Consider the following 24,623-nt stretch of genomic DNA (forward strand, 5'->3'; position numbering starts at 1 on the left):
CCACTTTTCAACATAAAAATTGCATTACGGTTTAAATTTATTTTAGTCTCTGTATTGAGAGTGGCAAAAAAAAAAAAAATTCACTCTGAGGTTCTTAAGCTTTTCCCTGCCTAACATAGGCATTTTCACTATATAATAAGATCACAAAACCCGTCAGAGACTGTTTACAGAAGCAGAAAGATCACTAGAGACCACATTAATAAAAACTTAATTTTGTTTGTCTTTTCTCTGTGACAGCTTTATTGAGGAAGTGAACCTGTGACCTTTCTTTTTAAGGAAGTGAACTAATACTTTTACATATTTAAAAATTATAGATAGAAAATATCACATATCTTTTAAAAATTTTTTTCTAATTAAGAATACTTAATTTCTTTATTGTGGCTGATAAGAAAGATGAAAAAAGAGAAAAGGAGGAGACTAAGGAACACAGAGTTAAACTGATTAATAAGAAGGAAAAAATTGTAGCAGGCTAATGTTTCTCAAAATTCTTGGTGACAGTAAAATTAATAAATTCATCAAAGTGTAACTACTTTATGTTAATAATAGCTACCAATTATTGCCACCTACTATGTGCTAGGCACCATGCTAAGTACCTTAAATATATTCTTTTTTTTTTTTTTGTCCACTCCTCATGGCATATGTGGGTCTTACTTCCCCAACAAGGGATCGAACTTGCACCCCTTGCAGTGGAGAAGTGGAGTCTTAACCCCTGGCCCACCACGGAAATCCCAGGATGTTACTTCTTATCCTTCCTATTAATACAACCTTGTATGATAAGAATGAGGTAGTATTCCTACTTCAATGAGGGACCTGAGACTCAGGTTATAAGTCTGTGCAGAGACACAGCTAGTGAGTAACTGAACTAGGATTTGAATATTGGTCTCTGACTTCAAAGCCTATGTTTTTTCCACTCTGCCACACTAGAATTTAAAAAGAGAAATGTTCCCAAAGTAGATTTTGAAGCCTTTTAAGGTCTTGCCTAAGGCTAAAAAGCACAACTACTCTTGAAATTCTTCCTTTCCCCCCTCCACTCCAAATTGGTAACAATAGATTTCTTTTGCTTTGAAAAGTGGGAAGTATGTTGTTAATTTAATTTTTCAGAAGAAATGCCCATTTTCCAAGAGTTAAAATCTTACTTTATGGCTTTTGGAGAGAGATTGCTGCTAAAGAATTGAAGTCATTTTAAGTTTTTTATTGAGAGATATCAATCTTTTTGGGTGAATCTCACAGTCAGATTAAGTTAAGCCATAAGCTAGTACCAGGGTGGCAGGTATTTCTGTAACCACCTTGCCTGTGTCTGCGTGACTCATGCTTGTCTAGTTGCAGCTTTAGAATATTCAATATTGTAATCTAGAGCCATGACCAGTTGTTACGGATTGGTACTTCAGACAAAAACTTTTTGCCATTTCGTGGCCCATGGGTTCTTTAATTCTAGTGTCCCTTTTTCTCCAGATTGGATTTGATTTATGCCATTTTTCTCATCAAATATTACTTGTCTGCTTCAACTTTTTCTGCCTAAAGTCTTTACAGAAAAATTTAGTCCTTCCTTCCTTATTTCCAGCCACATGAATTAGTTCTTTCTCTCTTTTAGCTCAGTGTAATGCTTGAGAAATTTACTTGTGGATACTTAATAGTTTTTCAGTAATTTTGATCAATGAATTAAAATTTTAAAAATAATTGGTCGCATTTAGTCTATTTAACAAACATATGTCCATATTTTTATTTCTCTTGTTCATGTTTTTAGGCATATTATATACATATGTTAAACTGTCACATTTTTTAGATGGAATATTGATTGTTGAAACACTCTAAAATGTGAATGTATTAGTATTTCACAGGGATGTCATGAATTTTTATTTTTAATTTTGTTCATTTGGATGATTTACAGATTATTCTATTTCTGGAAATGTTACTTTTTTTAGCTATAGGGACTAATTGCATTTAAGAAGAGATCTGAAAAATATTTACATTTTAGAAAGAAACTTTGTTGGTATAGTACTAAATGTGGTACTTCTCTGTTTCACATGAAATATGTTTGCATATGGTATTATTTGTCTGATGTTATCATCTGGGTCATCTAAAAGAAATTCTGGTATATATTAAAGATAAGTTTTTAAATTAGAATTAGAGTTGTGGTTCAAGCCCCCCTTTTTATTGCAGTATACTAAATGTGACAGTATGCCTGAATGAACTCACTAATTCATCTCTCTTTTGTTTTAGCTTCTTTCTATGATCTGTATAATTCCTACATTATCTTTTACCTTCTGCTGCTGTCAGTGGTAATTGTAATAATAAGTATTTTCAATGTGGAGTTCTATACAGGTGAGTTTTCAAATGTTAGCCATCTTTAAAATACCTGAATTTATTTTACTAAGAGCAGACATAATGAGTTTTGTATGTGGATGTGTACATCAGAGGCTGTATTTTGTGTCAAAGTTTTTAAATGTATACAGAATTATATGCTTTTGAGTGTCTTATGGTAAAATTTATTTGATACTTTCTCTGATTTTAAAAAATAATTAGCACTCTTAGGACAAATTGTATGATTCCACTTCCATATATGAGGTAACCAGAGTAGTCTTGAATTCATGGAGATATGAAGTAGAATGATGGTTGCCAGGGACTTGAGGGAGGAGGGAGTGGGCAATTGTTAAGTGGATACAGAGTTAATAGGCTCAGGGGAGGATGGAGAAGTTTGGAGATGGATGGTGGTGATGGTTGCACAGCAATGTGAGTGTACTTAAAACTATACACTTAAAAATGGTAATTTTTTAAATATGTGTTTTATGACATTAAAAAAATTCAGACATTTTAATAGTTCACAGCTAGTGATTAAAGTTGTGATTTAGCAGATATATGATAAAAATAACTCCTTTATAGAGTAGGAGATCAAGACCAGATGATTTCTGAGGTCCTTTTCAAATATTAAAGTTTATAATTCTGTGATTTTGGAACAACAGAATTTAAAATATCATATGTTTTGCCTTGGGAGAATCACCTGCTAGATTTTAGAGTGTTTTACTTTTTCTCAATTTCTCTCCTTGCTCTTCCTGCCTTTTCAGATTCCTTAAGTCTGTCCTTGAGGTAAAATGAGAAGCTTTTTCATATACTTCTTTTTTCCACTATAACTTCATTCCTCTTTTTAGTTCTTTAGTACTTCCTGGCTAGATATGATATATAATTTCACATTGTTCTCTGGGTTTTATAATATACCCTTTTCCTTTGCTTTTCTAATCCCTCACTACTTGCTGATGGATCTCTTTTTCTATTCAAGCCATCTGTAGAACCCCTTGACTCATAGCTAGCTTTTTTGGTGCGGGGAGAGGGGTGGCGGGCCTGTGCTACATGGCTTGCATGATCTTAGTTCTCCAACTAGGAACTGAATCTGTGCTCTCTGCAGTGGAAGCGTGAAGTCTTAACCACTGGACCACCTGGGAAGCCTTCATCTAGTCTTTCTTCAAGCCTGACTAGTCACTTTGGCTTATTCCTTCAACATTCGTTATGCAATGGATTGTGTAGGGATAAGAGATGTTTGGTCCCAGTTTTCCCCAAGAGGTCACAATTAATGTTGAGACTGGATAATAGGAGACACTGGATATCCAGTGTATCCAGGTAATACACTTGATAGTAGGAGAGTATATAGGAGCACCATTTACCCAGCACGGTGAACTTCCTGAGGAGATGACGTTTAAACCAAGCCTTGAAGGGTGAGTATATTAAGTAGACAAGGAAGAAAAATGATTTTCTAAGGGGGAAATATAGCATATAAAAAGGTTTAGTGACATCAGAAGGTTTGGTATAAGTTCAGATCAGATCAGTCGCTCAGTCGTGTCCGACTCTTTGCAACCCCATGAATCGCAGCACGCCAGGCCTCCCTGTTCATCACCAACTCCCGGAGTTCACTCAGACTCACGTCCATCGAGTCAGTGATGCCATCCAACCATCCCATCCTCTGTCGTCCCCTTCTCCTCCTGCCCCCAATCCTTCCCAGCATCAGAGTCTTTTCCAGTGAGTCAACTCTTCGCATGAGGTGGCCAAAGTACTGGAGTTTCAGCTTTAGCATCATTCCTTCCAAAGAAATCCTAGGGCTGATCTCCTTCAGAATGGACTGGTTGGATCTCCTTGCAATCCAAGGGACTCTCAAGAGTCTTCTCCAACACCACAGTTCAAAAGCATCAATTCTTCGGCACTCAGCCTTCTTCACAGTCCAACTCTCACATCCATACATGACCACAGGAAAAACCATAGCCTTGACTAGACGAACCTTTGTTGGCAAAGTAATGTCTCTGCTTTTGAATGTGCTATCTAGGTTGGTCATAACTTTGCTTCCAAGGAGTAAGCGTCTTTTAATTTCATGGCTGCAGTCACCATCTGCAGTGGTTTTGGAGCCCCGAAAAATAAAGTCTGACACTGTTTCCACTGTTTCCCCATCTATTTCCCATGAAGTGATGGGACCAGATGCCATGATCTTCGTTTTCTGAATGTTGAGCTTTAAGCCAACTTTTTCACTCTCCACTTTCACTTTCATCAAGAGGCTTTTGAGTTCCTCTTCACTTTTTGCCATAAGGGTGGTGTCATCTACATATCTGAAGTTATTGATATTTCTCCCGGCAGTCTTGATTCCAGTTTGTGTTTCTTCCAGTCCAGCGTTTCTCATGATGTACTCTGCATATAAGTTAAATAAACAGGGTGACAATATACAGCCTTGACGAACTCCTTTTCCTATTTGGAACCAGTCTGTTGTTCCATGTCCAGTTCTACCTGTTGCTTCCTGACCTGCATACAAATTTCTCAAGAGGCAGGTCAGGTGGTCTGGTATTCCCATCTCTTTCAGAATTTTCCACAGTTTATTGTGATCCACACAGTCAAAGGCTTTGGCATAGTCACTAAAGCAGAAATAGATGTTTTTTTGGAACTCTCTTGCTTTTTCCATGATCCAGCAGATGTTGGCAATTTGATCTCTGGTTCCTCTGCCTTTTCTAAAACCAGCTTGAACATCAGGAAGTTCACGGTTCACATATTGCTGAAGCCTGGCTTGGAGAATTTTGAGCATTACTTTACTAGCGTGTGAGATGAGTGCAATTGTGCGGTAGTTTGAGCATTCTTTGACATTGCCTTTCTTTGGGATAGGAATGAAAACGGACCTTTTCCAGTCCTGTGACCACTGCTGAGTTTTCCAAATTTGCTGGCATATTGAGTGCAGCACTTTCACAGCATCATCTTTCAGGATTTGGAATATAAGTTAATTACAGTCAATAGGCGTTGTGGGCATTTCTGGTAGGGAGGGAAAGGTGATAGCATCCTCTTCTCCGAATTGTAAAGCACCTAAGCCCTCTCCCATTGTGCTTAGTTTTCCACTATATTTGGTGTGTATTAAATACCGTCAGAATTAAAAGAAGACTGTGTACAAAGATAGGTCACGGAACCCTGTGCCAGCTGTTCTCAAAGGCCAGCATGCCTCACCTCCTACCCACTCTTGCCTACCTGAGTTCACCTTGCAAGCATTTATTTTAGTGTTCAGCGTTTTCATTATTTACCTAGTTTGTGGTTTATTTTTCCAGATGAACTATATATTGTCAATTCAGAATGCTGAAATAAGGACAACTTGCTGGAAGACAGGCAGTATCTTAAAATTATTGTTTATTCCTTTATAGGAGTAAGGGGAGTGCCAGGGTAGGCACTATTTGAGGGGTCCGGAAATCTTAATTAAAAAGAATGAAAAATGTTAATCATACTATCCTTAGGCTTCATCTCTAGATTCTTTGGTTTTTCTTTTTCTGTGTGTATCTGTATTTAGTCTTTTTTCAGGTTATTTTAACTTAGAAGGTTTCTGTACTGTGTTTTATACTGACTCAGTTTCTTCCTGCCCTTTGAAGTGTTTATGCAAGGAGGGGAGGAAAGAGTTTAGGTCCCTGCTTTATATGCCGTGGATGTTAAAGCCACAGTCTCGTGTTTTCCTTTCAGTTGTTCCTTCCATTCCCTGCTCAAGACTGGCACTGATAGGAAAGATCCTTCATCCGCAGCAGCTCATGCACTCCTTTATGCACGCTGCAATGGGAATGTTGATGGCTTGGTGTGCTACAGTGATGACCAAGGGCCAGTACAGCTTCCTTGTGGTTCCCTGCACTGGTACCGAGAGGTAATACTCCATATATTTTTTATAAGGGTCCTTGTTTAGTTATTAATCCAAAGGTGACCTGTATACATTAATAGTTTATGGACATTCTTTACTTTCCAGACTTCTGTTAAAAAGTGCTTTCTCACATACATACATCAAATGATTTTGATGTTTTATGTTTGTTGAATTCAGCAGTTTTTTTTTAAGCCATTCTGTGCAAGGTGCTATGCCAGACGCTGATTGGGTTTATTAGAATGATTTACATATATGTGGACTACAAGCTCCTTCAGAGCTGAGAACAGTAGGTGATGGAAGACATGGGTGCAAATGCATATATGAGGAGAGGAATAGAAGTGTGTGAGAAATAGGATGTAACAGGAAGAAAGTGAAATGTGCAGATATAACTTGTGGGAGTTCAGAAAGCAGGGAGGGATTCATACATGGCTTCTGGGAGGAGGTGGCATTTAGGTTGGGGTTTGAAGGAAGGATAATATGGGAAGAATGAAAACAAATGTTAAATAATTAACAACTACCTTCTTCAGTAGAGCACTTTTATAATTTTGAAACACAGTTCTTGAACAGATGACATTGATATAAATACCAAGTTGATATTCTGATTTTAAAAATAAAAAAAGATTTCTGGAGTAGTCTTTAAGTCCTCAATTAGCCATTGCTTTTATACAGTGTTCATGACTACTGAATACTTGATTTCCTTTTGTTCCCCAGTGACTATTATATAGGGCAGGCTTTTTTCCTAATGTGGTAAATGTTCTTTAGTGAAAGGGTTCCCATGAAGGATTCCCTCCTTATAAGAGACAACACAGAGAGAAGCCCAAAGTTATGGCATCTCTATCAGGTATATAGCCTTCATTTACAGTCCTTCCTAGCCCAGATACGGTTTACCAGTAACTCAAAAGCACCATTGGTTACTGTCAGGAGACATTCTTACCCTTACCAGATTTCCAAATGAGCAGAGCTAGAGTTGTGTTTTTTGTTTTGTTCTTAAAATGGGAAGATTTATTAAGGTTTTTCTGCAAAAGTAACAGCCAAGCCCATGCTTCTTAAGAGAAGTGATTAGCAGGAAATTTATGTCATGCCTTGGGTCCAGAACCACAGGATGCTTCTTAGTTTTAAGTAAAGATCAAATTCTCATGCATCAGGGGAAAGGGTTTTGTTAATCTTTTGCCCACACTTAACCTGAAACACACCCTTATGTTAGAATTCGGGGCATTTCTTAAGTAATTAAGTCAAAGCTTTGCCTTCAGTAAATATTGAGCCTAAATGGTGATGTGTCCCTGGCTATTGAACTAATAACCTAACTTTTCCCTTTCAGCTTAGATAGCCCTGCTGTACCAACCTGCTTAAATGAGTATCACCTTTTCTTCCTACTGGCTGGAGCATTTATGGGCTATAGCTATAGCCTCCTATATTTTATTAACAATATGAACTACCTTCCATTTCCCATCATACAGGTAAGCTGTCATTTGAGCATTTCCTTATGTCAAAATTTGGCTGGGTTAAAATTGCCCTGGTGATTCTTTATATAACTGGCCTCATCTGCTTAATTCATTTTTGATCAGTGAAACTTAGGACTGAGATGCTCAAAATGCCATTTGGAGAGGAGATCTTTGTCTTCATGAGACTTGAGTGTCTGGGAGCTGCAGTTACCCTTCCTGCTGCATCTCTCAGAATACCGCTTTGCTCCACTCTTTCCCTCCTTGCTAGGTAGTGGCAGCTGCTGTGACCAAGCAGGGCTGGGGGAGGGTGAAGATGACACTCAGGCAAAGTACCTCTGTGCAGCTGCCAGCTTGTTTTTGAACCTAAGAATCTCATTAGCTTGAGGATGTACAAGTAAGTATAGAACATGTTAGTTACATTCTGAATAAATAAAAGTTTGATTGGTTTGAGTGGGGTAGTTTAGACTGTCTTTCACTTAGGTTTTTACTAATTTGGTAGAAGCTGTCCCCTTCTCTGGCAGGAGAGAGAAAGGTAGGTTGGGGTTTCTCCAGTGCCATCCAGGCTCTCTGCAGCCTGCTGCCACTGTTCTTGACTGTGCTGTTATTCGCTTCATTCCTGCTCTATGGCATACTGAATCCTGGGCTTTGGAGTAAAACTGTTAGAACCAGTTCCTTCGCGCTAGGACCCAGTCTGGGAGGGAGAGTGTAGGGGAGGGATGTATAGATGAATGATGTGCCACGAGAGTGTAAATATTAGAGTGTGATGGATTAGGGTTCTCCTGGTTTAACTGAAGTTTTCACATGCCTGTTGCATTCTTGAGAACAATCTGATGAAAATACACCTACTGCAAAGAGATAGTGCTCATAGGCAAGACTGGCGCTTACCTCTCTGCTGTCTGTGAGCCTATGACAGAGAGTCCTGTTACAAGTTCTTCCCATCCTGTGAAGGTGAGTTAAAAGCAGCTTGAGTGCCATCTTTGCTACCTCAGAATTTCACAAGGAGAAAGATCCCAAAATCCTGCATAGAAATATCCATGGTGAATCATCTTTGATTGAAACATCATTAAGAATATAGAAAATGAAGAAAAGAAGGTACTAGAGAAAAATTAGATTACTCCCAAATCTCTTGCTCCTTATGGACTTCTGTTGATAGTGAAAGCCTGTTTAACATCACAGATGTGTAAGGGAGTGAACAAGGAGAGTCCAGTATTGGCAGAACTGATACATTATTGTTTATACCATGTAATGTGCATTTGTAAAATTTGACTGCTAAATTTTTTGTAATTTCTTTTGATAAAATTTTGGATTCACTCTTGTATATTTTTCCAGACCCTTCATTGACATTTATAAATATAGTGGCTGTAATATTATATATTTGATGGGTTGGGGTTTTCATAAATATTTTTATTTTGCACATATTATTCAGTAACTACTTTTTCATGTAACAATATGAAAAATTACATCTCTTTAAAAATACAGTATTTTAACCAATTTGCTGTTAGTCCATTAGATTTTTTTTTTCTTCTTTAAACTTGCTTCTGCTACAAAACTCAGTTCTATTGCCCTTATTAGATTCTTAATGACTGACTGATAGGGAAAAGCACAACACTGGCGTGGAGTAGGGTACAAAGAAATGAATAAATACCAAGATAGACTTGGTAAGTTATACACCAAGAAGACTATTTGGAAGATTATTAAATGAGATAAGATTTATAGAGCCTGACACATAGTGAATATTTGAATAGGTAAAGGATAGCTCATAGCCAAATCACAGAAGAACCCAACAAGGAATTGAAAAGCATGTCACCTTAGGAGCAAGAAGAGGGTATATTAGCTTTCTCTGTGTATCTAACTGCTGCTGTAGCCTCTCTGGACCCTTGTAAGTGATGGTTGAGGTGAGAGCTGCAGTAGTAACAGTATAGGAACTATGCCCTTCTTATTGGGAGGTGAAGGTGAGATAGTGGTAGCACCCAGTGACTGCGTGGAATAGGTGCAATTCTACATCTTGGACTTTGAAAGTATTTTAATAAACCAGGATACTTCAGGCTGTGTGGTTAGTGACCAAGTATTCATTTCACCTGGGCTGCTTTTTGTAAGATACTGTTGGAATCTGCAGATATGGTATGAAGACAAAACCTCTACCTAAGGACTTTGCTGTCCTTCTGCTTCTGAAATCCTTAAAGAAGACCAGCCCTATAAACACAAAGGAAGACCAGAATTTGGGGAGTCCGTCTTTGCTTCTTCAGGTTTCCACAGATCCTCTCCAGTAATATAAAAATATTTTTCCCATTGGCATTTTTAGGGTACACAACCCTTGTTTCACAAGAAGCATAATTTTTTCAGAAAAAACCTTTCATGTTTTTTCTTGCTTGATTCTTTACTCTTAGATTGTTAACATTGGAAGGTACCCACTGAGGAACTGTTTAGCTGGTTCAGCCTTATTCTCTTTCAGATAATTAGGTGATGAGACTTACTTAATGTTGTACAGAAAAAGGCAGTATTACAGCTCATGTCTCCTGATTCTTAGGCTTGTGTCTTCTTTATGACCTCCTGTTTTTCTCCAAAGCCCATGTGAAAAATTTTAGTGTAGAGGCATTATATACTGTCTTTAAGGTTTCAGGCTCTAAAGCCAGCCAGCCTGCATTAAAATCACAGATTTTTGTTTTGCTAACTGGTAACATTGGTTAAATTACTTAATCTCTCTGTGCCTTGTTTTTCTCAACTGTAAGATGGAAATAATAATAGGGGGTTGTTGTGAGGTTTAAATGGATTAATACATTTAAAGTGCTTGGAATAGTACCTGGTATGTGGTAAGTGTCCAAAAAGTGTTAGCTGTTAGTTATTATGTTTTTTTATACTTACTCCATCTTGACAGTCCTTATTATATTAGGTTGGTGAAAAACTAATGGCCATTTCAGACCATGAATTTTAAACCATTATAACTAGGCTGAAACACATCTTTATTCATCAAAATAGGAACCATTACAGGCGACACATTTTTGCCAATGAGAAATAAGTTTGTTTATTCCTGTACTGTAAAACTCTGTGCTTTGGGATTTAACAAATTCTTGGAAAGCATTTTCTGCCTCTTGCTGGTTGTGGAAGCATTCTCTCTGCAAAAAATTCTCGAGATGCTTTAAGAAGTGGTGGTTGATTGACGAGAGATCAGGCGAATATGACGAATGAACAAAACTTGGTAGCCTGGTTCTTTGAACTTGTGAAGCGTTGGTTGTGTGACGTGCAGTCAGATGTTTTGGGGACGAACTGGACCCATTCTGTTGACTGTTGTGTTGCAGTTTTCAGGGGGTCTCATCGGTTTGCTGAGCATACATCTCAGGTGTAATGGTTTCGCCAGGATTCAGAAAGGTGTAGTGGATCAGACAGGCAGCAAGTCGCCAAACAGTGACCATGACTTTTTTTTGGTGCAAGTTTGGCTTTGGGAAGTATCTTGAGCTACTTTGCAGTCCAACCACTGAGCTAGTCTTTGCTGGTTGTATAAAATCCCCTTTTTGTCACTCGTTGTAATCCGATTGGGAAATGGTTTGTTGTTGTGTAGAATAACAGAAGACAACACTTCAAAATGATGGTTTTTGAATTTGCAGTCAACTCACGAGGCACCCGGTTATCAAGCTTTTTGACCTTTCTGGTTTGCTTCAAATGCCAAGTGATCATAGAATGGTCGACTTTGAGTTCTTTGGCAGCTTCTTGTGTAGTTGTAAGAGGATCAGCTTCAGTGATCTTATCAATTGGTTGTTGTCAACATCTGATGGCTGGCCACTGCACTCCTCATCTTCACGGCTTTTGTCTCCTTTGCAAAACTTCTTGAACCACCTCTGCACTGTACTTCATTACCAGTTCCTGGGCCAAATGCATTGTTTATGTTTTGATTTGTCTCTGCTGCTTTATGACCCATTTTCAATAAGAAAATCGCTTAGATTTGCTTTTTGTCTAACATCATTGCCCTAGTCTAAAATAAATACAAAATAAACAGCAAGTAATGAGTCATAGGAGAAGGCAGTGGCACCCCACTCCAGTATTCTTGCCTGGAAAATCCCATGGATGGAGGAGCCTGGTAGGCTCTAGTCCACGGGGTCGCTAGGAGTCAGGCATGACTGAGCAACTTCACTTTCACTTTTCACTTTCATGCATTGGAGAAGGAAATGGCAACCCACTCCAGTGTTCTTGCCTGGAGAATCCCAGGGACGGGGGAGCCTGGTGGGCCGCAGTCTGTGGGGTCGCACGGAGTCGGACATGACTGAAGCGACTTAGCAGCAGCAGCGGCGGCAATGAGTCATAAGCAAAAAAATAAATAAATAAATAAAGCGAGAAATACACCTTAAATATAACCACATTTATTTAAGAATGTATTCCAATATCAAACAGCAAAGTTCAACAATGCAAAACCACGGTTACTTTTGCACCAACCTAATAGATTGATATTGTTAATTTTCTCATTTCTGATGTCATATAAATGAGATGTTGTATAAGAAAGTATTAAATATTTTAACATCAGAGATAGTTGATTTTTTTTTTACCTCTGGAATAAACTTTCTCTTTTTATGTGTGAACTGTTGTGTGCTTGTGTTAGAATAAAGTAGAACCTTTCTTTGAATGTGTCATTTGATTCTGGTTTTCTTTTTTTCCACAGCAATACAAGTTCTTACGCTTCAGGAGGTCTCTGCTCTTGCTAGTTAAGCATAGTTGTGTGGAATCACTGTTCCTGCTTAGAAATTTCTGCATTGTATATTATTTTCTTGGTAAGAATTTCTCCTTTTTGATACAGTGTATGTATTAGCTCACAACTCAGGAAATGTCAGTTAAAAAGCCATTCTTAATTGTATTCATATATTTCCTACTGATGCTGGGAAAGATTGAGAGCAAGAGGAGAAGAGGGTGACAGAGGATGAGATGGTTGGATGGCCTCACTGACTCAATGGAGATCAGTTTGAGCAAACTCAGGGAGATGGTGAAGGACAGGTAAGCCTGGCGTGGTGCAGTTCATGGCATCGTAGAGTTGGACACAATTTAGTGACTGAACAACAGTAACAGTAGAAGGTGTGTGATTAGCCCAACTGATTGCTTGTTTAGATTAAATGTTTATATTTAGATTGAAACGTTCAAAGACTATTTAGTTAAGAGAGAATATTGTTAAAGACATGTGGCATATACATCTAATGCAGTAATAGCCTTGAAAAAAGAAATCTTGTCACATACTACAACATGGATGAACGTTAAGGACATACTAAGTGAAATAAGACAGGCACAAAATGACTACATTATCCCACTTAACGAGGTATCTAAAGTAGTCAAACTAGTAGAAAACAGAGTGTAGAATAGTGGTTGTCAGGGGCTGGAGGGAGGGGAGAAAGGGGAGTTGTTCAGTGGATAAAGTTGTTCATTTGCTAAGCTGTGTCCAACTTTTTGCAACCCAGTGGACTGTAGCATGCCAGGCTTCCCTCTCCTTTACTGTCTCTGGGAGTTTGCTCAAATGTCCACTGAGTTGGTGATGCCATGATGCCATCCAACTGTCTCATCCAATGCCACCTTCTTCTTTTGCCTTCCGTCTTTCCCAGTATCACGGTCTTTTCCAATGAGTCAGCACTTCACATCAAGTGGCCTGAGTTTTGGAGCTTTAGCATCAGTTCTTCCAATAAATATTCAGGGTTGATTTCCTTTAGAATTGACTGGTTTGATCTCCTTACTGTCCAAGGGACTCTCCAGAGTCTTCTCCAGCACTGCAGTTCAAACGCATCAATTCTTTGGTGCTCAGCCTTCTTTCTGGTCCAACTCTCACATCTGTGCATGATTACTGGACAAACCATAGTTTTGACTACCTGGACCTTTGCTAGCAAAGTGATGTCTTTGCTTTTTAATCTAGGTTTTTCTAGGTTTGTCATAGTTTTCCTTCCAAGAAGCAAGCATCTTTTAACTTCATGGCTGCAGTCACTGTCTGCAGTGATTTTGGAATCTAAGAAAATAAAATCTGTCACTGCTTCCACTTTTTCCCCTTCTATTTGCTATGAAGTGATGGGACCGGATACTATGATCTTAGTTTTTTGAATGTTGAGTTTTAATCCAACTTTTTCATTCTCCTCTTTCACCCTCATCAAGAAGTTCTTTAGTTTCTCTTCACTTTCTGCCATTAGAGTGGTATCATCTGCATATCTGAAGTTGTTGATATTTCTCCCAGCAATCTTGATTCTACTTGTGGTTTATTCAGCCCAGCATTTTCCATGATGTACTCTGCATTGAAGTTAGATAAGCAGGGTGACAGTATATAGCTCCTTTCCCAATTTGGAACCAGTCTGTTGTTCCATGTAGGGTTCTAACTGTTGCTTCTTGACCCTCATACAGGAGGTCAGGAGACAGGTAAGGTGATCTGGTATTCCTATCTCTTTAAGAATTCTCTACAGTTTGTTGTGATCCACACAGAGGCTTTAGCATAGTCAGTGAAGCAGAAGTAGATATTTTTCTGAATTTCCTTTGCTGTCTCTATGATCCAATGAATGTTGTTAACTTGATCTCTGGTTCCTCTGCCTTTTCTAAACCCAGCTTATACATCTGGAAGTTCTTGATTCATGTACTGTTGAAACCTAACTTGAAGGATTTTGAGCATAACCTTACTAGCATGTGAAATGAGTGCAACTGTGTGGTAGTTTGAACATGCTTTGGCATTGCCTTTCTTTGGGATTGGAATGAAAACTGACCTTTTCCAGTCCTGTGACCACTGCTGAGTTTTCCAAATTTGCTGGCATATTGACTGAAGCACTTTAACAGAATCATCTAGGGATTTAAAATAGCTCAGCTGGAATTCCATCACCTCTACTAGCTTTGTCAAAGTAATGCTTCCTTAGGCGCATTTGACTTTATACTCCAGGCTGTCTGGCTCTAGGTGAGTGATCACACCATCATGGTTTTGCGGGTCACACGACTGAGCGACTGAACTGAACTGAACTGAACTGAAGACCTTTTTTGTATAGTTCTTCTGTGTATTCTTGCCACCTCTTCTTAATCTCTTCTGCTTCTATCAAGTCCTTACCTTTTCTGTTCTTTATCATGCCCATTCTTGCAAGTGTTCCCTTGATATCTGCAATTTTCCTGAAAAGATCTCTAGTCTTTGCCATTCTGCTCTTTTCTTCTACTGCTTTGCATTATTCATTTAAGAAGGTTTTCTTATCTCTCCTTGCTATTCTGTGGAACTCTGCATTTGTTTGGGTATATCTTTCCCTTTCTTCCTTGTTTTTCGCTTCTCTTCAATGGATATAGAATTTCAGTTTTACAAGGTAAAACAGATCTGGAGATCTGTTGTGTCACAAGGCACCGTACAGTGTTTATAAACTTAAAAATGGTTAACGATGGTAAATTTTTTTTCTTTTTTTATGATGAGAAGTTTTATGTGTTTTTATCTCATAAAAAATGTATTCTTTAAAAAAAGAAAATATTGTATATCATTTGGTCATTATAATAACATATTCCTTTTTATAACATTTTTGTAACTTGCTACTAATAAACGAGTTCAATCCTAAAGGAAATAAACCCTGAATATTCACTGGAAGAACTGATGCTGAAGCTCCAGTACTTTGGGCCATCTGATGTGAAGAGCCAACTCATTGGGAAAGACCCTGATTCTGGGAAAGATTGAGGGCAGGGGGAGAAGGGGGCAACAGAGGATGACATGGTTGAATGGCAGTACCAACTCAATGGACATGAGTTTGAGCAAACTCCAGAGATAGTGAAGGACAGGAAAGTCTGGCGTGCCGCAGTTCATGGTTGTAAGAGTCGAACATGACTTAGTGACTGAACAACAATAACTAATATGACAGAAATCTCTTGTTGCTCAAGGAATATTATGGGGCTTCACAGGTTGTGCAGTGGTTCAGAATCCGCCTGCCAGTTCAGGAAAGCGCAAGAGATTCTGATTTGATCCCTGGGTTGGGAAGATTCCCTGGAGTAGGAAAGGACAACCCACTCTAGTATTCTTTTGCCTGGAAAATTCCATGGACAGAGGAGCCTGGTGGGCTACAGTCTGTGGGGTTGCAAAGAGTTGGACATGACTGAGCAACTGATCATACACACAAAGAAATACTATAGAATATACTAACGTGAATTTTAAGCACAAAGATGCAGCTTATTTAGTATAATGAGCAGTACAAGTTGAGTGGAAGACTTTAATGCAAATAGCAACACATGAATATAAACAAAATCCAGCATTCTAAAATAAATACTCTTTTCATACTGTTTCTGAACATTTCCTGGTCCTACTTTTTTCTGTGGAATAATTTTATAAAATTGTTCTATTTGTATATAGACCATTGTGTTGTCTGCTGTTAAAAATCTTTAGTTAATTATTAAAAGCATGTAGAAAAATGGATTGTTGTCGTTTTAATGTTAACACTTCATTGTTTTTTATTAACCTACTGCAGTCAGCTTGGCTGGTACCCTTTGGGCTGACATAGCAGCTGTTTCAGCATATCCATGGTCAGCTAATTCTTCTGTAATTCCAGTTGTGTTTCATTCAGATTTTATTTTCAGTATTAACACTTTTCCTTTCTTTGTTGCACTTTAGTCTTTTTGTCCAGTTTCCTCTTTCAGTTTTTCATTTTTGTAAAATGTCATGAGCATTTATCATGGGAGATAAGGAGGCAGCACAACTATATGCTCTGCTGTCTGTGCCAGAACTGAATAAGAGATGTGACTAATCATTAACAGACTTTGAAAAAAAGAATGTCCAGCTGTTGTCTATATGCTGATTTGTGTACTACTGAAAAACTAGAGTACTATATTCAGTTGGATACAGCTGATGCCAGTAACTGAAATTTGCATTGTGTTGTTGAGAGCTGGTGTTATTTAATTAAACTATAGTAATTAAAATATGTATATGTTGAACCTGTGAAAAGCAAGGACTGTCTAGAAATTACTCTCTTTTCCTGCCCATTCCTAATCCAACTCTAGCATTTTGACTGAGGTCTTTGTGTCTACTTGGTCATCTCATCAATCTCATATTCCAAAGCATGATGGTTTATTTTGTTAATTTTATATGATTATAGCATGGTATTTTTTTTTTTCTTCCCCCTCTCAGGTCATATTCCCAAAGCTTGGATTAGCACTGCCATGGACCTTCGGATAGATGAGTAAGTGTCACATGACAAGTCTAATTTTAATTATCTGAATTGTTTCCATCCTTTTAGTTGTTTGCTACTTTAAATTTAGCCTTTACATGAAGGAAAATTGTATTCAGAGGCTTCCCTGGCAATCCAGTGGTTATGGGTTCATGTTTCCAATGCAGAGGGCATGGGTTCGATCCCTGGTTGGGGAACTAAGATCCCACATGCAGCATGGCCAAAAAAATATTATTAAAAGAATTGTATTCATTTTTGAATGTATATTTATAGTTAACATAATTTAAAATCCCAATGGTATATAAAAGGGTATACAGTGACTCTGTTGGACCCAGTTTCTAGTCACCCAGTTCCTTTCCCCCAAAATAAGCAGTGATAATTCCTTTTTTGTTAGGTATAGCTTTTATATAAGTGGACTTGAGTTCTATAGGCATACCTCTCTTGTTTCTCTCCTCAGTAATCATTCTATGCTATGTTATAGTAGATAAGCACCATACTGTGGTTTTACTCTTAATTTTGCCTGTGAGGAAACCAGATTTGAGTTGTGTCATGTGGCCAGCTGAAGTTCCTAAGTAGCGGTGGAGTAAATAAAGCACTGGGCTTTATTGTTCCAGTTGTTTCCACGTGCACTTTGCATATAGGTAAAGCTTTAATTTTTATTTGGCAAAAAAATACAAACTTCTCTATTACTATTTGTTCTTTTAATTATTGGTTATTCCACCGTGATACTTTTTGTATGATCTTAATTACTACCACTTAAAAAAATAACACTTTCATTGTATTTTTAAAAAATATTTCTTTACTTATTTGACTGTGCCAGGTCTTAGTTGTGGCATGTGAGATCTAGCTCCCTGACCAGGAATCGAACCTGGGCCCCCTGCATTGGGAGCATGGAATCTTAGCCACTGGATCACCAGGGAGGTCCCTTAACTACTACCACTTTTGAGAAGTGAGAATGTTAACATTTATGAATGTTTGAGATACTATGATTTCTGCACTGTAGATTTCATTTCCTAACTTGTAAATGTTTCTTGGTAAAATTTACTATGGTCGTCTGCTTAATCACTAGATATGAAACCAAATGGGCAGGTCACTTATTATGTGAGCCCAGATTTTAAACTTGGTCAAATAGAAAAAGAATGATATTTGATAGAAATTTAACATAATACTTTTTTTCTCTTTTCCCTTAAAAAATGTTCTGCTTCCATGGCAGTGTATGGTATTCTGCTCTTAACGTTGGCCAGGTCCTCAGTAATGTTTATTTAAAAGCAGAAAAAACAATTATTTCCCCCCTTCCCTCTCCCAGCCCCAAGGAGTGTCAAGTACTATGCTGGGCACTCTTAACATAAACTGTTTTAAATCTCCTAAAAGCCCTAAGAGATAGAAGGAAGAGATTATGCCACCATGTGGATGAGGAAACTGAGGGTAGGTTAGGTCAAGTGATTAACAAAATCACAGCATTTACAAACAGCAGAGTCAGAAGTTCCAGTCCTATTTGTTTGTAGAATTATGATGATGTTGCAAATTGAGCTGTTCAAGGTTTTGGTAAGATTGCCTGTGTTCTCTTTATTTAGCATTCTAACAAAGTTTCTTAAATGGTTTTAAAAGTAGAGTTTGTTATTTTTAGATAGAACTTTCTGCCCTTAACTTTTAGGAAACTGTTTATGCATATACAGATGGAGTTGAAATCTGGTCCAGGAGAGGTGCTGATCTTGTTGAACGGTTTTTAAGTATCAGGCTACAAAACAACATGACTAAATTTTACCCAGCCTCCTGGGGAGTCGTCTTCTGTCATAGAAAATGGCATTGAGGATTTGAAATGCCAGGAACTGAGAGCTAGTTTAGGTCTACTCTTTCCTCAAGGCTCCCTTGTGTTCTTTATAAGAAAGTATTAGTGAGAGAACTGTATAGAGTACCAAAGAAGACCACTTTGTCATCATTATTGTTTAGAAACAGGATTTGCTTCTCAGTTTGGGGCCCCAGGTCTCTTAAATGCTTAGATTGTAGTCTTCCCACAGGATTAAGTAGTGATTTCTGTTTTCATAGGCAGTTTCATAGGCCTCTTGACACTGTGAGGGGCCTCTTGAATCTCTCGTTGCTCTACCACGTCTGGCTGTGTGGTGTCTTTGTCCTGATGACTTGGTACGTCTCATGGCTACTCTTCAAAATCTGTGCCACAGAGGTTAGTATTGAGTCTCTGTCAGCACGTCTCTGTTCTGGACCGCAGAGTTTTATTTTTGGTAGCACGCTCAGCAGCATGTTGCTGTGCCCAAAGCCATTTTGTGAAGTTGGGTTTTGGTTTTTTCCTGCGACTTCACAAGAAATGTGTCAGTTATAACCATCATTTAATTATAGTGTTTTTTGTTTTTGTTTTTTCCTGAGGAAAAGTATTAGTATTTATTCTTAATGTTAGAAAACTAAACTGAATGAACAGTTAGTTAAACTCGCTATGAGTTATCTCTAGTGTAATTCTCTTCGGAAAGTTTCCATTTCTCTATTGAGCGTATACTAGATTGGCCTGCATTTTTAATTAATTTTATATGCTATTGATATAGGTACTATTAAAATATTTAAATATAAGGCAATAAAAATATGTATTCTTTGAAGGAAATTTTAGAATTTATATTGAAGAAATGATTTAAAATGAATAGGAATAGCATTGTCTTCATCATTCAAATGTTCGTCTTGGAAAATGAGTGTTTCTGTTTTATTTTACCATTTCTGTAGATTTGTATCCTTCAGTGGCTTCAGAGAATTTTTGTTTCTTAAATTTGTTTCTATTATTGGAAGCCAGGGATCCAGTAATTTTGGGAAAGTAACATTTTAGACAGTAGTGTATTTGAGTATATATAATTTTAATGCTAGCTGTTTTTGTAAGGAACACTAAAGATGTTAAATTTGGTTGTCTTGTCTTCTTTATAATGAATTCCAAATAGTACTAAACATACTGAATGTCATTAGTGCTAATATACTGAATGTAGTTTGTCATGAAAACAAGACATTGCATAGTCTTTATATTTAATTATATTTGATAGGCTCATCTGTTCCCTGTTCAACCACCATTTTCAGAAGATTCAGATGAATGCCTCCCGAAAGTTTTAAACAGCAATCCTCCCCTCATCATAAAGGTATCAGAGCTATGCATTTTGTGTATTTACACAGTCATCTCTAACTTATCTTACGGAATGATCTTTGTATTTAACACATTTATATATTTTTGAAGGTCTAGAATATTCTAATACTGTAAAAAGTATTGTAAAAATCACCTACATGCTACATTGAATGTTATTACTTTTTCCAGCTTTCATTCCAAGTGACTAAAATGCAAATATATATTGCAATGTATATGTATAAGCTAGACTATTTCTATGTTTAGGAGAGATAGAAAAATGTTTCAAGTATGACATATAATGCTATATAATGATATACATTGGTTTTTCAGAAATTCCTCATGGTAGCAAAACAAAACACTTTTTTTAGTCACTGGATTAGGAAATATTTTCATGAGTATCATTGACTATTATGATCATAGAAAGTTTGTTATGATCAAACAGAGAGTACGTAGTTAATGAACTCTCTTAAAGTTTGAATAATGATAATCTGAAACAAATTTTAATCAAAAGTCTAAAGAATTTGTAACATGTTTCTAAATCAACCTAAGTGAAAATAAATTATTTTGATTTTGAAATTTTAAAGTAGAACTATAATATATGTGATCTTGTTAAAAGTTCATAGTACTTAAAAAAGAATGAAAGTAGAACCTAGAGTTTGGATTATACTATAGAAAAGTTGTAAACTAATAAGAAAATGACCCACCGAGGTTCTAATTACCCTTAAATATCAATTATGATTAGTTTATTAGATAAACAAAAATATCAGATACTCATTTGGTTATTTAACAGATCTGTAATTATTGGGCACATGTCAGTCACTGCTAGTTGCTTAGGGTGTAATGATGAATAAGACAAAGCACAACCTACTGGATCAGGCTGATATACAAAATAAGGAAAATTTACTGTGGTAAGTACAACAGGAACCACTTACTCTGCTTGGGACCCAAACAAGAAACCTTCACAGAAGGGATGGTGTCTTGAATGATGAGTGAAGTGGTTTGTCAGGGAACAAAATGAAGATCTATCATAAAGAAGCACAGAGTATGTTGTGTATCTGCTGCATGCTGGGTACTACCTTTGGATGTGGTAGTGAGCAAGGTGTTGTCCCTGCCTCACAGCTTGGTGGCTGGTACCAGGTGAGACAAGTAAGTAGGTACTTAATATAAATTACCATGAGTACAGCGGTTGAGAGCTGTGTGAGTATGTCTTTGTCAGGGAGGCCAGGGAAGTTCCAGGAGGAAGTGACATTCTATGTTTCCCACCACAGGGTGGAAAGGAACACAGTCCTTTCTGTAGTTCCTTGTAGCTGGTGCCCATAGTGCCTGGGGTAGCCTACGGAGGGTAGAGGCAGGAGAGTGAAAGTCTTGAAGGAAAAGGTGTGGTTCTGAAAAGTCTTCCCTTCATGAAAAATCTCAGCTGATTTCCCCTTAGATGTGTAGTGTTGAGCCCCATTCATAAATAAGATTTTATATAGAGGGTAAAAAAATTAAATAATGTGTATTTTCTTTCCTTTCAGTATTTGGCCCTGCAGGACCTGATGTTGCTTTCTCAATATTCTCCTTCACGAAGACAAGAAGTGTTTAGCCTTAGCCAACCAGGTATTGCTAAAAGTAATAGACCTAATAGGAATTGAGTATGTATGTGCAGAAAGCAGTCTACTTAAAATTTTTGCTGAGTGAGATGTATTTATTAAAACATCACACATCAGTGAGTCTGTTAAAGAATCGATTTGAATCTAATACAGCTAAGTGTTCACATTGTTGTGGTTAAAAATTATGTTTCTAGGGAAAGTATTTTTCAACTTTTATGTTATTTCCTTCCGCCCCCCTCTTCCCTTCACCTCAAGAAATTGGAGGTAGGCTGACAGTTTTAGAGCAGAAAGGTACAGTTTAAGAATCCCAGAAGTTTTAATGCTACAAAGGGTCTTAAAAATCAAGTGGTCTGATTCTCTTATGAAGGACCTAAGTCTCAAGAGAGATTAAGTGGCTTAATAAAGTTAATGTCAAGAGTTGGAATTAAGAAATTCTGTCGCTTGACTCAAGTGTGGAGCTCCCTATTCCGGCCATGCTTCTTTGCCTCCCTGTAAAAAAGCAGTGTGAAAAGGAACTAGATTTGATGGTGATCCGTCCAGGGAGGCTCTTGGCAGCTCTGGAGCATTTCTCTATTGTAACTGCCAAGCTCCTCAAGGCTGCAGCTGTGCCAGTAATGCTCTGCCTAGTTGTTAGAAGGAAAACCTTCCAGCCCAGCACCAGCACGGACAGAACCGGGTGGCTTTCTCTCTCTCTAATAAGCTCTTCATTATTTGGCCAAACTTGTCAATTCCCACATTATAAAATAAACCTATAGTTACATGCTACGTGGTAATAAAATAAAATCCCTCTCCTTTTATGTTGTTCAGTCGCCAAGTCATATCTGACTCTCTGCTACCCCATGAACTGTAGCACATCAGGCTTGCCTGTCCTTCACTCTCTCCCTGAGTTTGCTCAAACTCATGTCCTTTGAGTTGGTGATGCCATCTAACCGTCTCATCCTCTGTTGCCCGCTTCTCCTTTTGCCCTAATCTTTCCCAGTATGAAAAACAATCCACTGCTGATGCTGTGAAAATTAACTGTAGCAATTCTTTTCTAGTAGGCTTAGGTTTACTTAAGAATTCCCTATACACTAAATGTTTTCACCAGATATTTAAGTTAACTGTAACAGGGTGGCCTGTTCTTTGCTAAAGGACATATTATTAACTGGGCAGAGAAATAGAGATCAGATTTATGGTTACCAGAGGTGAAGGGTGGAGGAGAGAGAATTAGATGAAGGCAATCAAAAAGCACAAACTCTCAGTTATAAGATAAATAAGTACTAGGGATGTATGTGTAATATGATAAATATAATTAGCACTGCTGTATATTATATATGAAAGATATTGTGTAAATCCTAAGAGTTTTCATCACAAGGAAAATGGTTTTTTTCTATTTAATTTTTATCTGTCAGAGATGATTGATGTTCGCTAAACTTACTGTGATTACCATTTCATGATGTATGGAAGTCAAATCATTAGGCTGTATATACCTTAAACCTGATATAATGCTGTGTGTCAATTATATTTCAAAACTGGAAGAAAAAAATGTAATTGGACCATGAAATAGTTCCTTTGTGGTCCTAAGTTATAGCTGAATAAAACATCCTGGGGCCTATTGTTGAAATATTGTGTTTGTTTTCAGGTTAAGTGGTATTTCTCTTTTGAGCTGTGAATAGAGGGAAAGATTTAAGGAGGGACCTAAGCGAAGAGAGAATGATTTATTTGGCACCCAGGATGGATAAACCAGTTTTCAGTGGATTCCTCTGCTGTTCTGAACACACAGTGAATCACAGTTGATTTTTACATGACAACTATAGGAGATAAAAGGTTTTAGAAATCAAAAGATAGTGAGAAAGGAATTAAGAGTGTAGATCACAGTAGTAGGATAGCAGATTCATAAACCCTGTAAGTATAAAGTATGATCACTATCAAATAATGTGTCACTTCTGTAGATACAGTAGCAAATAGGGGCTCTTTTGCAAATGAAAATGTAAGGAGGCACAGTAGGTCAGCCACAGCAGTTTAAAGGTCACTGGGGGCCATGGGGTGCATCTCATTAGACAGGCTCAGTGTCTTAGTCTTTGGTCCGACCAGTATTGCTAGTGAAGTAACCTGGGTCTGTTTCACTCAAATCGTGTTCCTGTGTTTGGCTTTATTTTAGCAGTCAATTTGAGAGTTCTGTTTGTAGACTTAGGAAAATTATTTCACCCAAATATTTATCGAATTTCTGTTACTAGATGGCTTGAGTATAAATAATGGCTTAATAGTAGAAAAGTGGGCCCCACTACAAAATGTAATAAGCATTTTTCATTGATATTTCTCCCCATTTTGAGAGGATACTATAAGATTATCTTCATTTTAAAAGCTGGTATTTGGACCTCTTAGGTGGACATCCCCACAATTGGACAGCTATTTCAAGAGAGTGTTTGAATCTTTTAAATGATATGACTCAGAAACTTGTGCTCTACCAAGAAGCTGCTGCTACCAATGGGAGAGTGATGTCTTCATCGTACCCAGTGGAAGCTAAGAAATTGAATTCTCCAGGTAAATCCTTATACTACTAAGAGAGGGGAAAGCACTTACATTCTATTTCCTAAGAAGGATAACAGTAGTTAATCTAAGGATTAGATTGTATGTAAGTGTGAAGTATATATTTTTAGGCAGAATTGATCCAATATATGGGATATTGTACTGAACCAAAAAGGCCGCCTGAGTATCATTGTAGATGGTGGTAGTGTTAAAAGGTTAACGCATTTGATCTTTAAACAGCAGACTTCAGTTTAGCCTAAAACAGAGTCAAGTCAATCTTTACAAGCAGTAGTGGATGCTGTTCTGATTGCAGTATCCCAGAGGTAGCAAATTGCTGGAGTGCCAGAGAGAAGCAACTGAAGTGACTCAGTGATTTAGGGATAGGGGTGTCACATTCATTGTTTTAAGGTAGCTAAATGTTCGAAAGATGAAAGCTGAGAGGAAGAAGTAGAGGTGGAGGAACCTATGCTATTTCACAAAACAGCTTAAGTAGGTGATACTTAGGAATGTAAGACTGAGGAAAAGACTTAATGTTCTGATGCCTTGGGAGCCAGGCATTTAAAGAAAATGGGCAGAACTAGCTGGGTGAGGACCATGGTACACTTGGGGGCATAGGCTTCATCTGAAATGGAAAACTATGGGTTAGCTTTGATCCATGGTTCCCAGGTGAGAATTTGGGCCCAATATCTGAACTTCTGATACTGGAGGTTTGTAACA

General features: G+C 37.7%; 1 protein-coding gene across 1 annotated transcript in view; it reads left to right on the forward strand.

Moving 5' to 3' along the window:
- Positions 1 to 24,623, forward strand: part of NDC1 (NDC1 transmembrane nucleoporin) — a 59,957-nt gene that overhangs the window by 4,490 nt on the left and 30,844 nt on the right. The window contains exons 3-11 of the mRNA XM_027537193.1: positions 2,221 to 2,322; positions 5,965 to 6,139; positions 7,452 to 7,590; positions 12,224 to 12,332; positions 16,655 to 16,706; positions 18,741 to 18,876; positions 19,730 to 19,822; positions 21,324 to 21,405; positions 23,763 to 23,921. Coding sequence (XP_027392994.1) covers positions 2,221 to 2,322; positions 5,965 to 6,139; positions 7,452 to 7,590; positions 12,224 to 12,332; positions 16,655 to 16,706; positions 18,741 to 18,876; positions 19,730 to 19,822; positions 21,324 to 21,405; positions 23,763 to 23,921 — 1,047 coding nt within the window. The remainder of the gene's footprint in view (positions 1 to 2,220; positions 2,323 to 5,964; positions 6,140 to 7,451; positions 7,591 to 12,223; positions 12,333 to 16,654; positions 16,707 to 18,740; positions 18,877 to 19,729; positions 19,823 to 21,323; positions 21,406 to 23,762; positions 23,922 to 24,623) is intronic.

The sequence above is a fragment of the Bos indicus x Bos taurus genome, chromosome 3 (genome assembly GCF_003369695.1).
Source record: "Bos indicus x Bos taurus breed Angus x Brahman F1 hybrid chromosome 3, Bos_hybrid_MaternalHap_v2.0, whole genome shotgun sequence".
In the NCBI taxonomy this organism is placed as follows: Eukaryota; Metazoa; Chordata; class Mammalia; order Artiodactyla; family Bovidae; genus Bos; species Bos indicus x Bos taurus.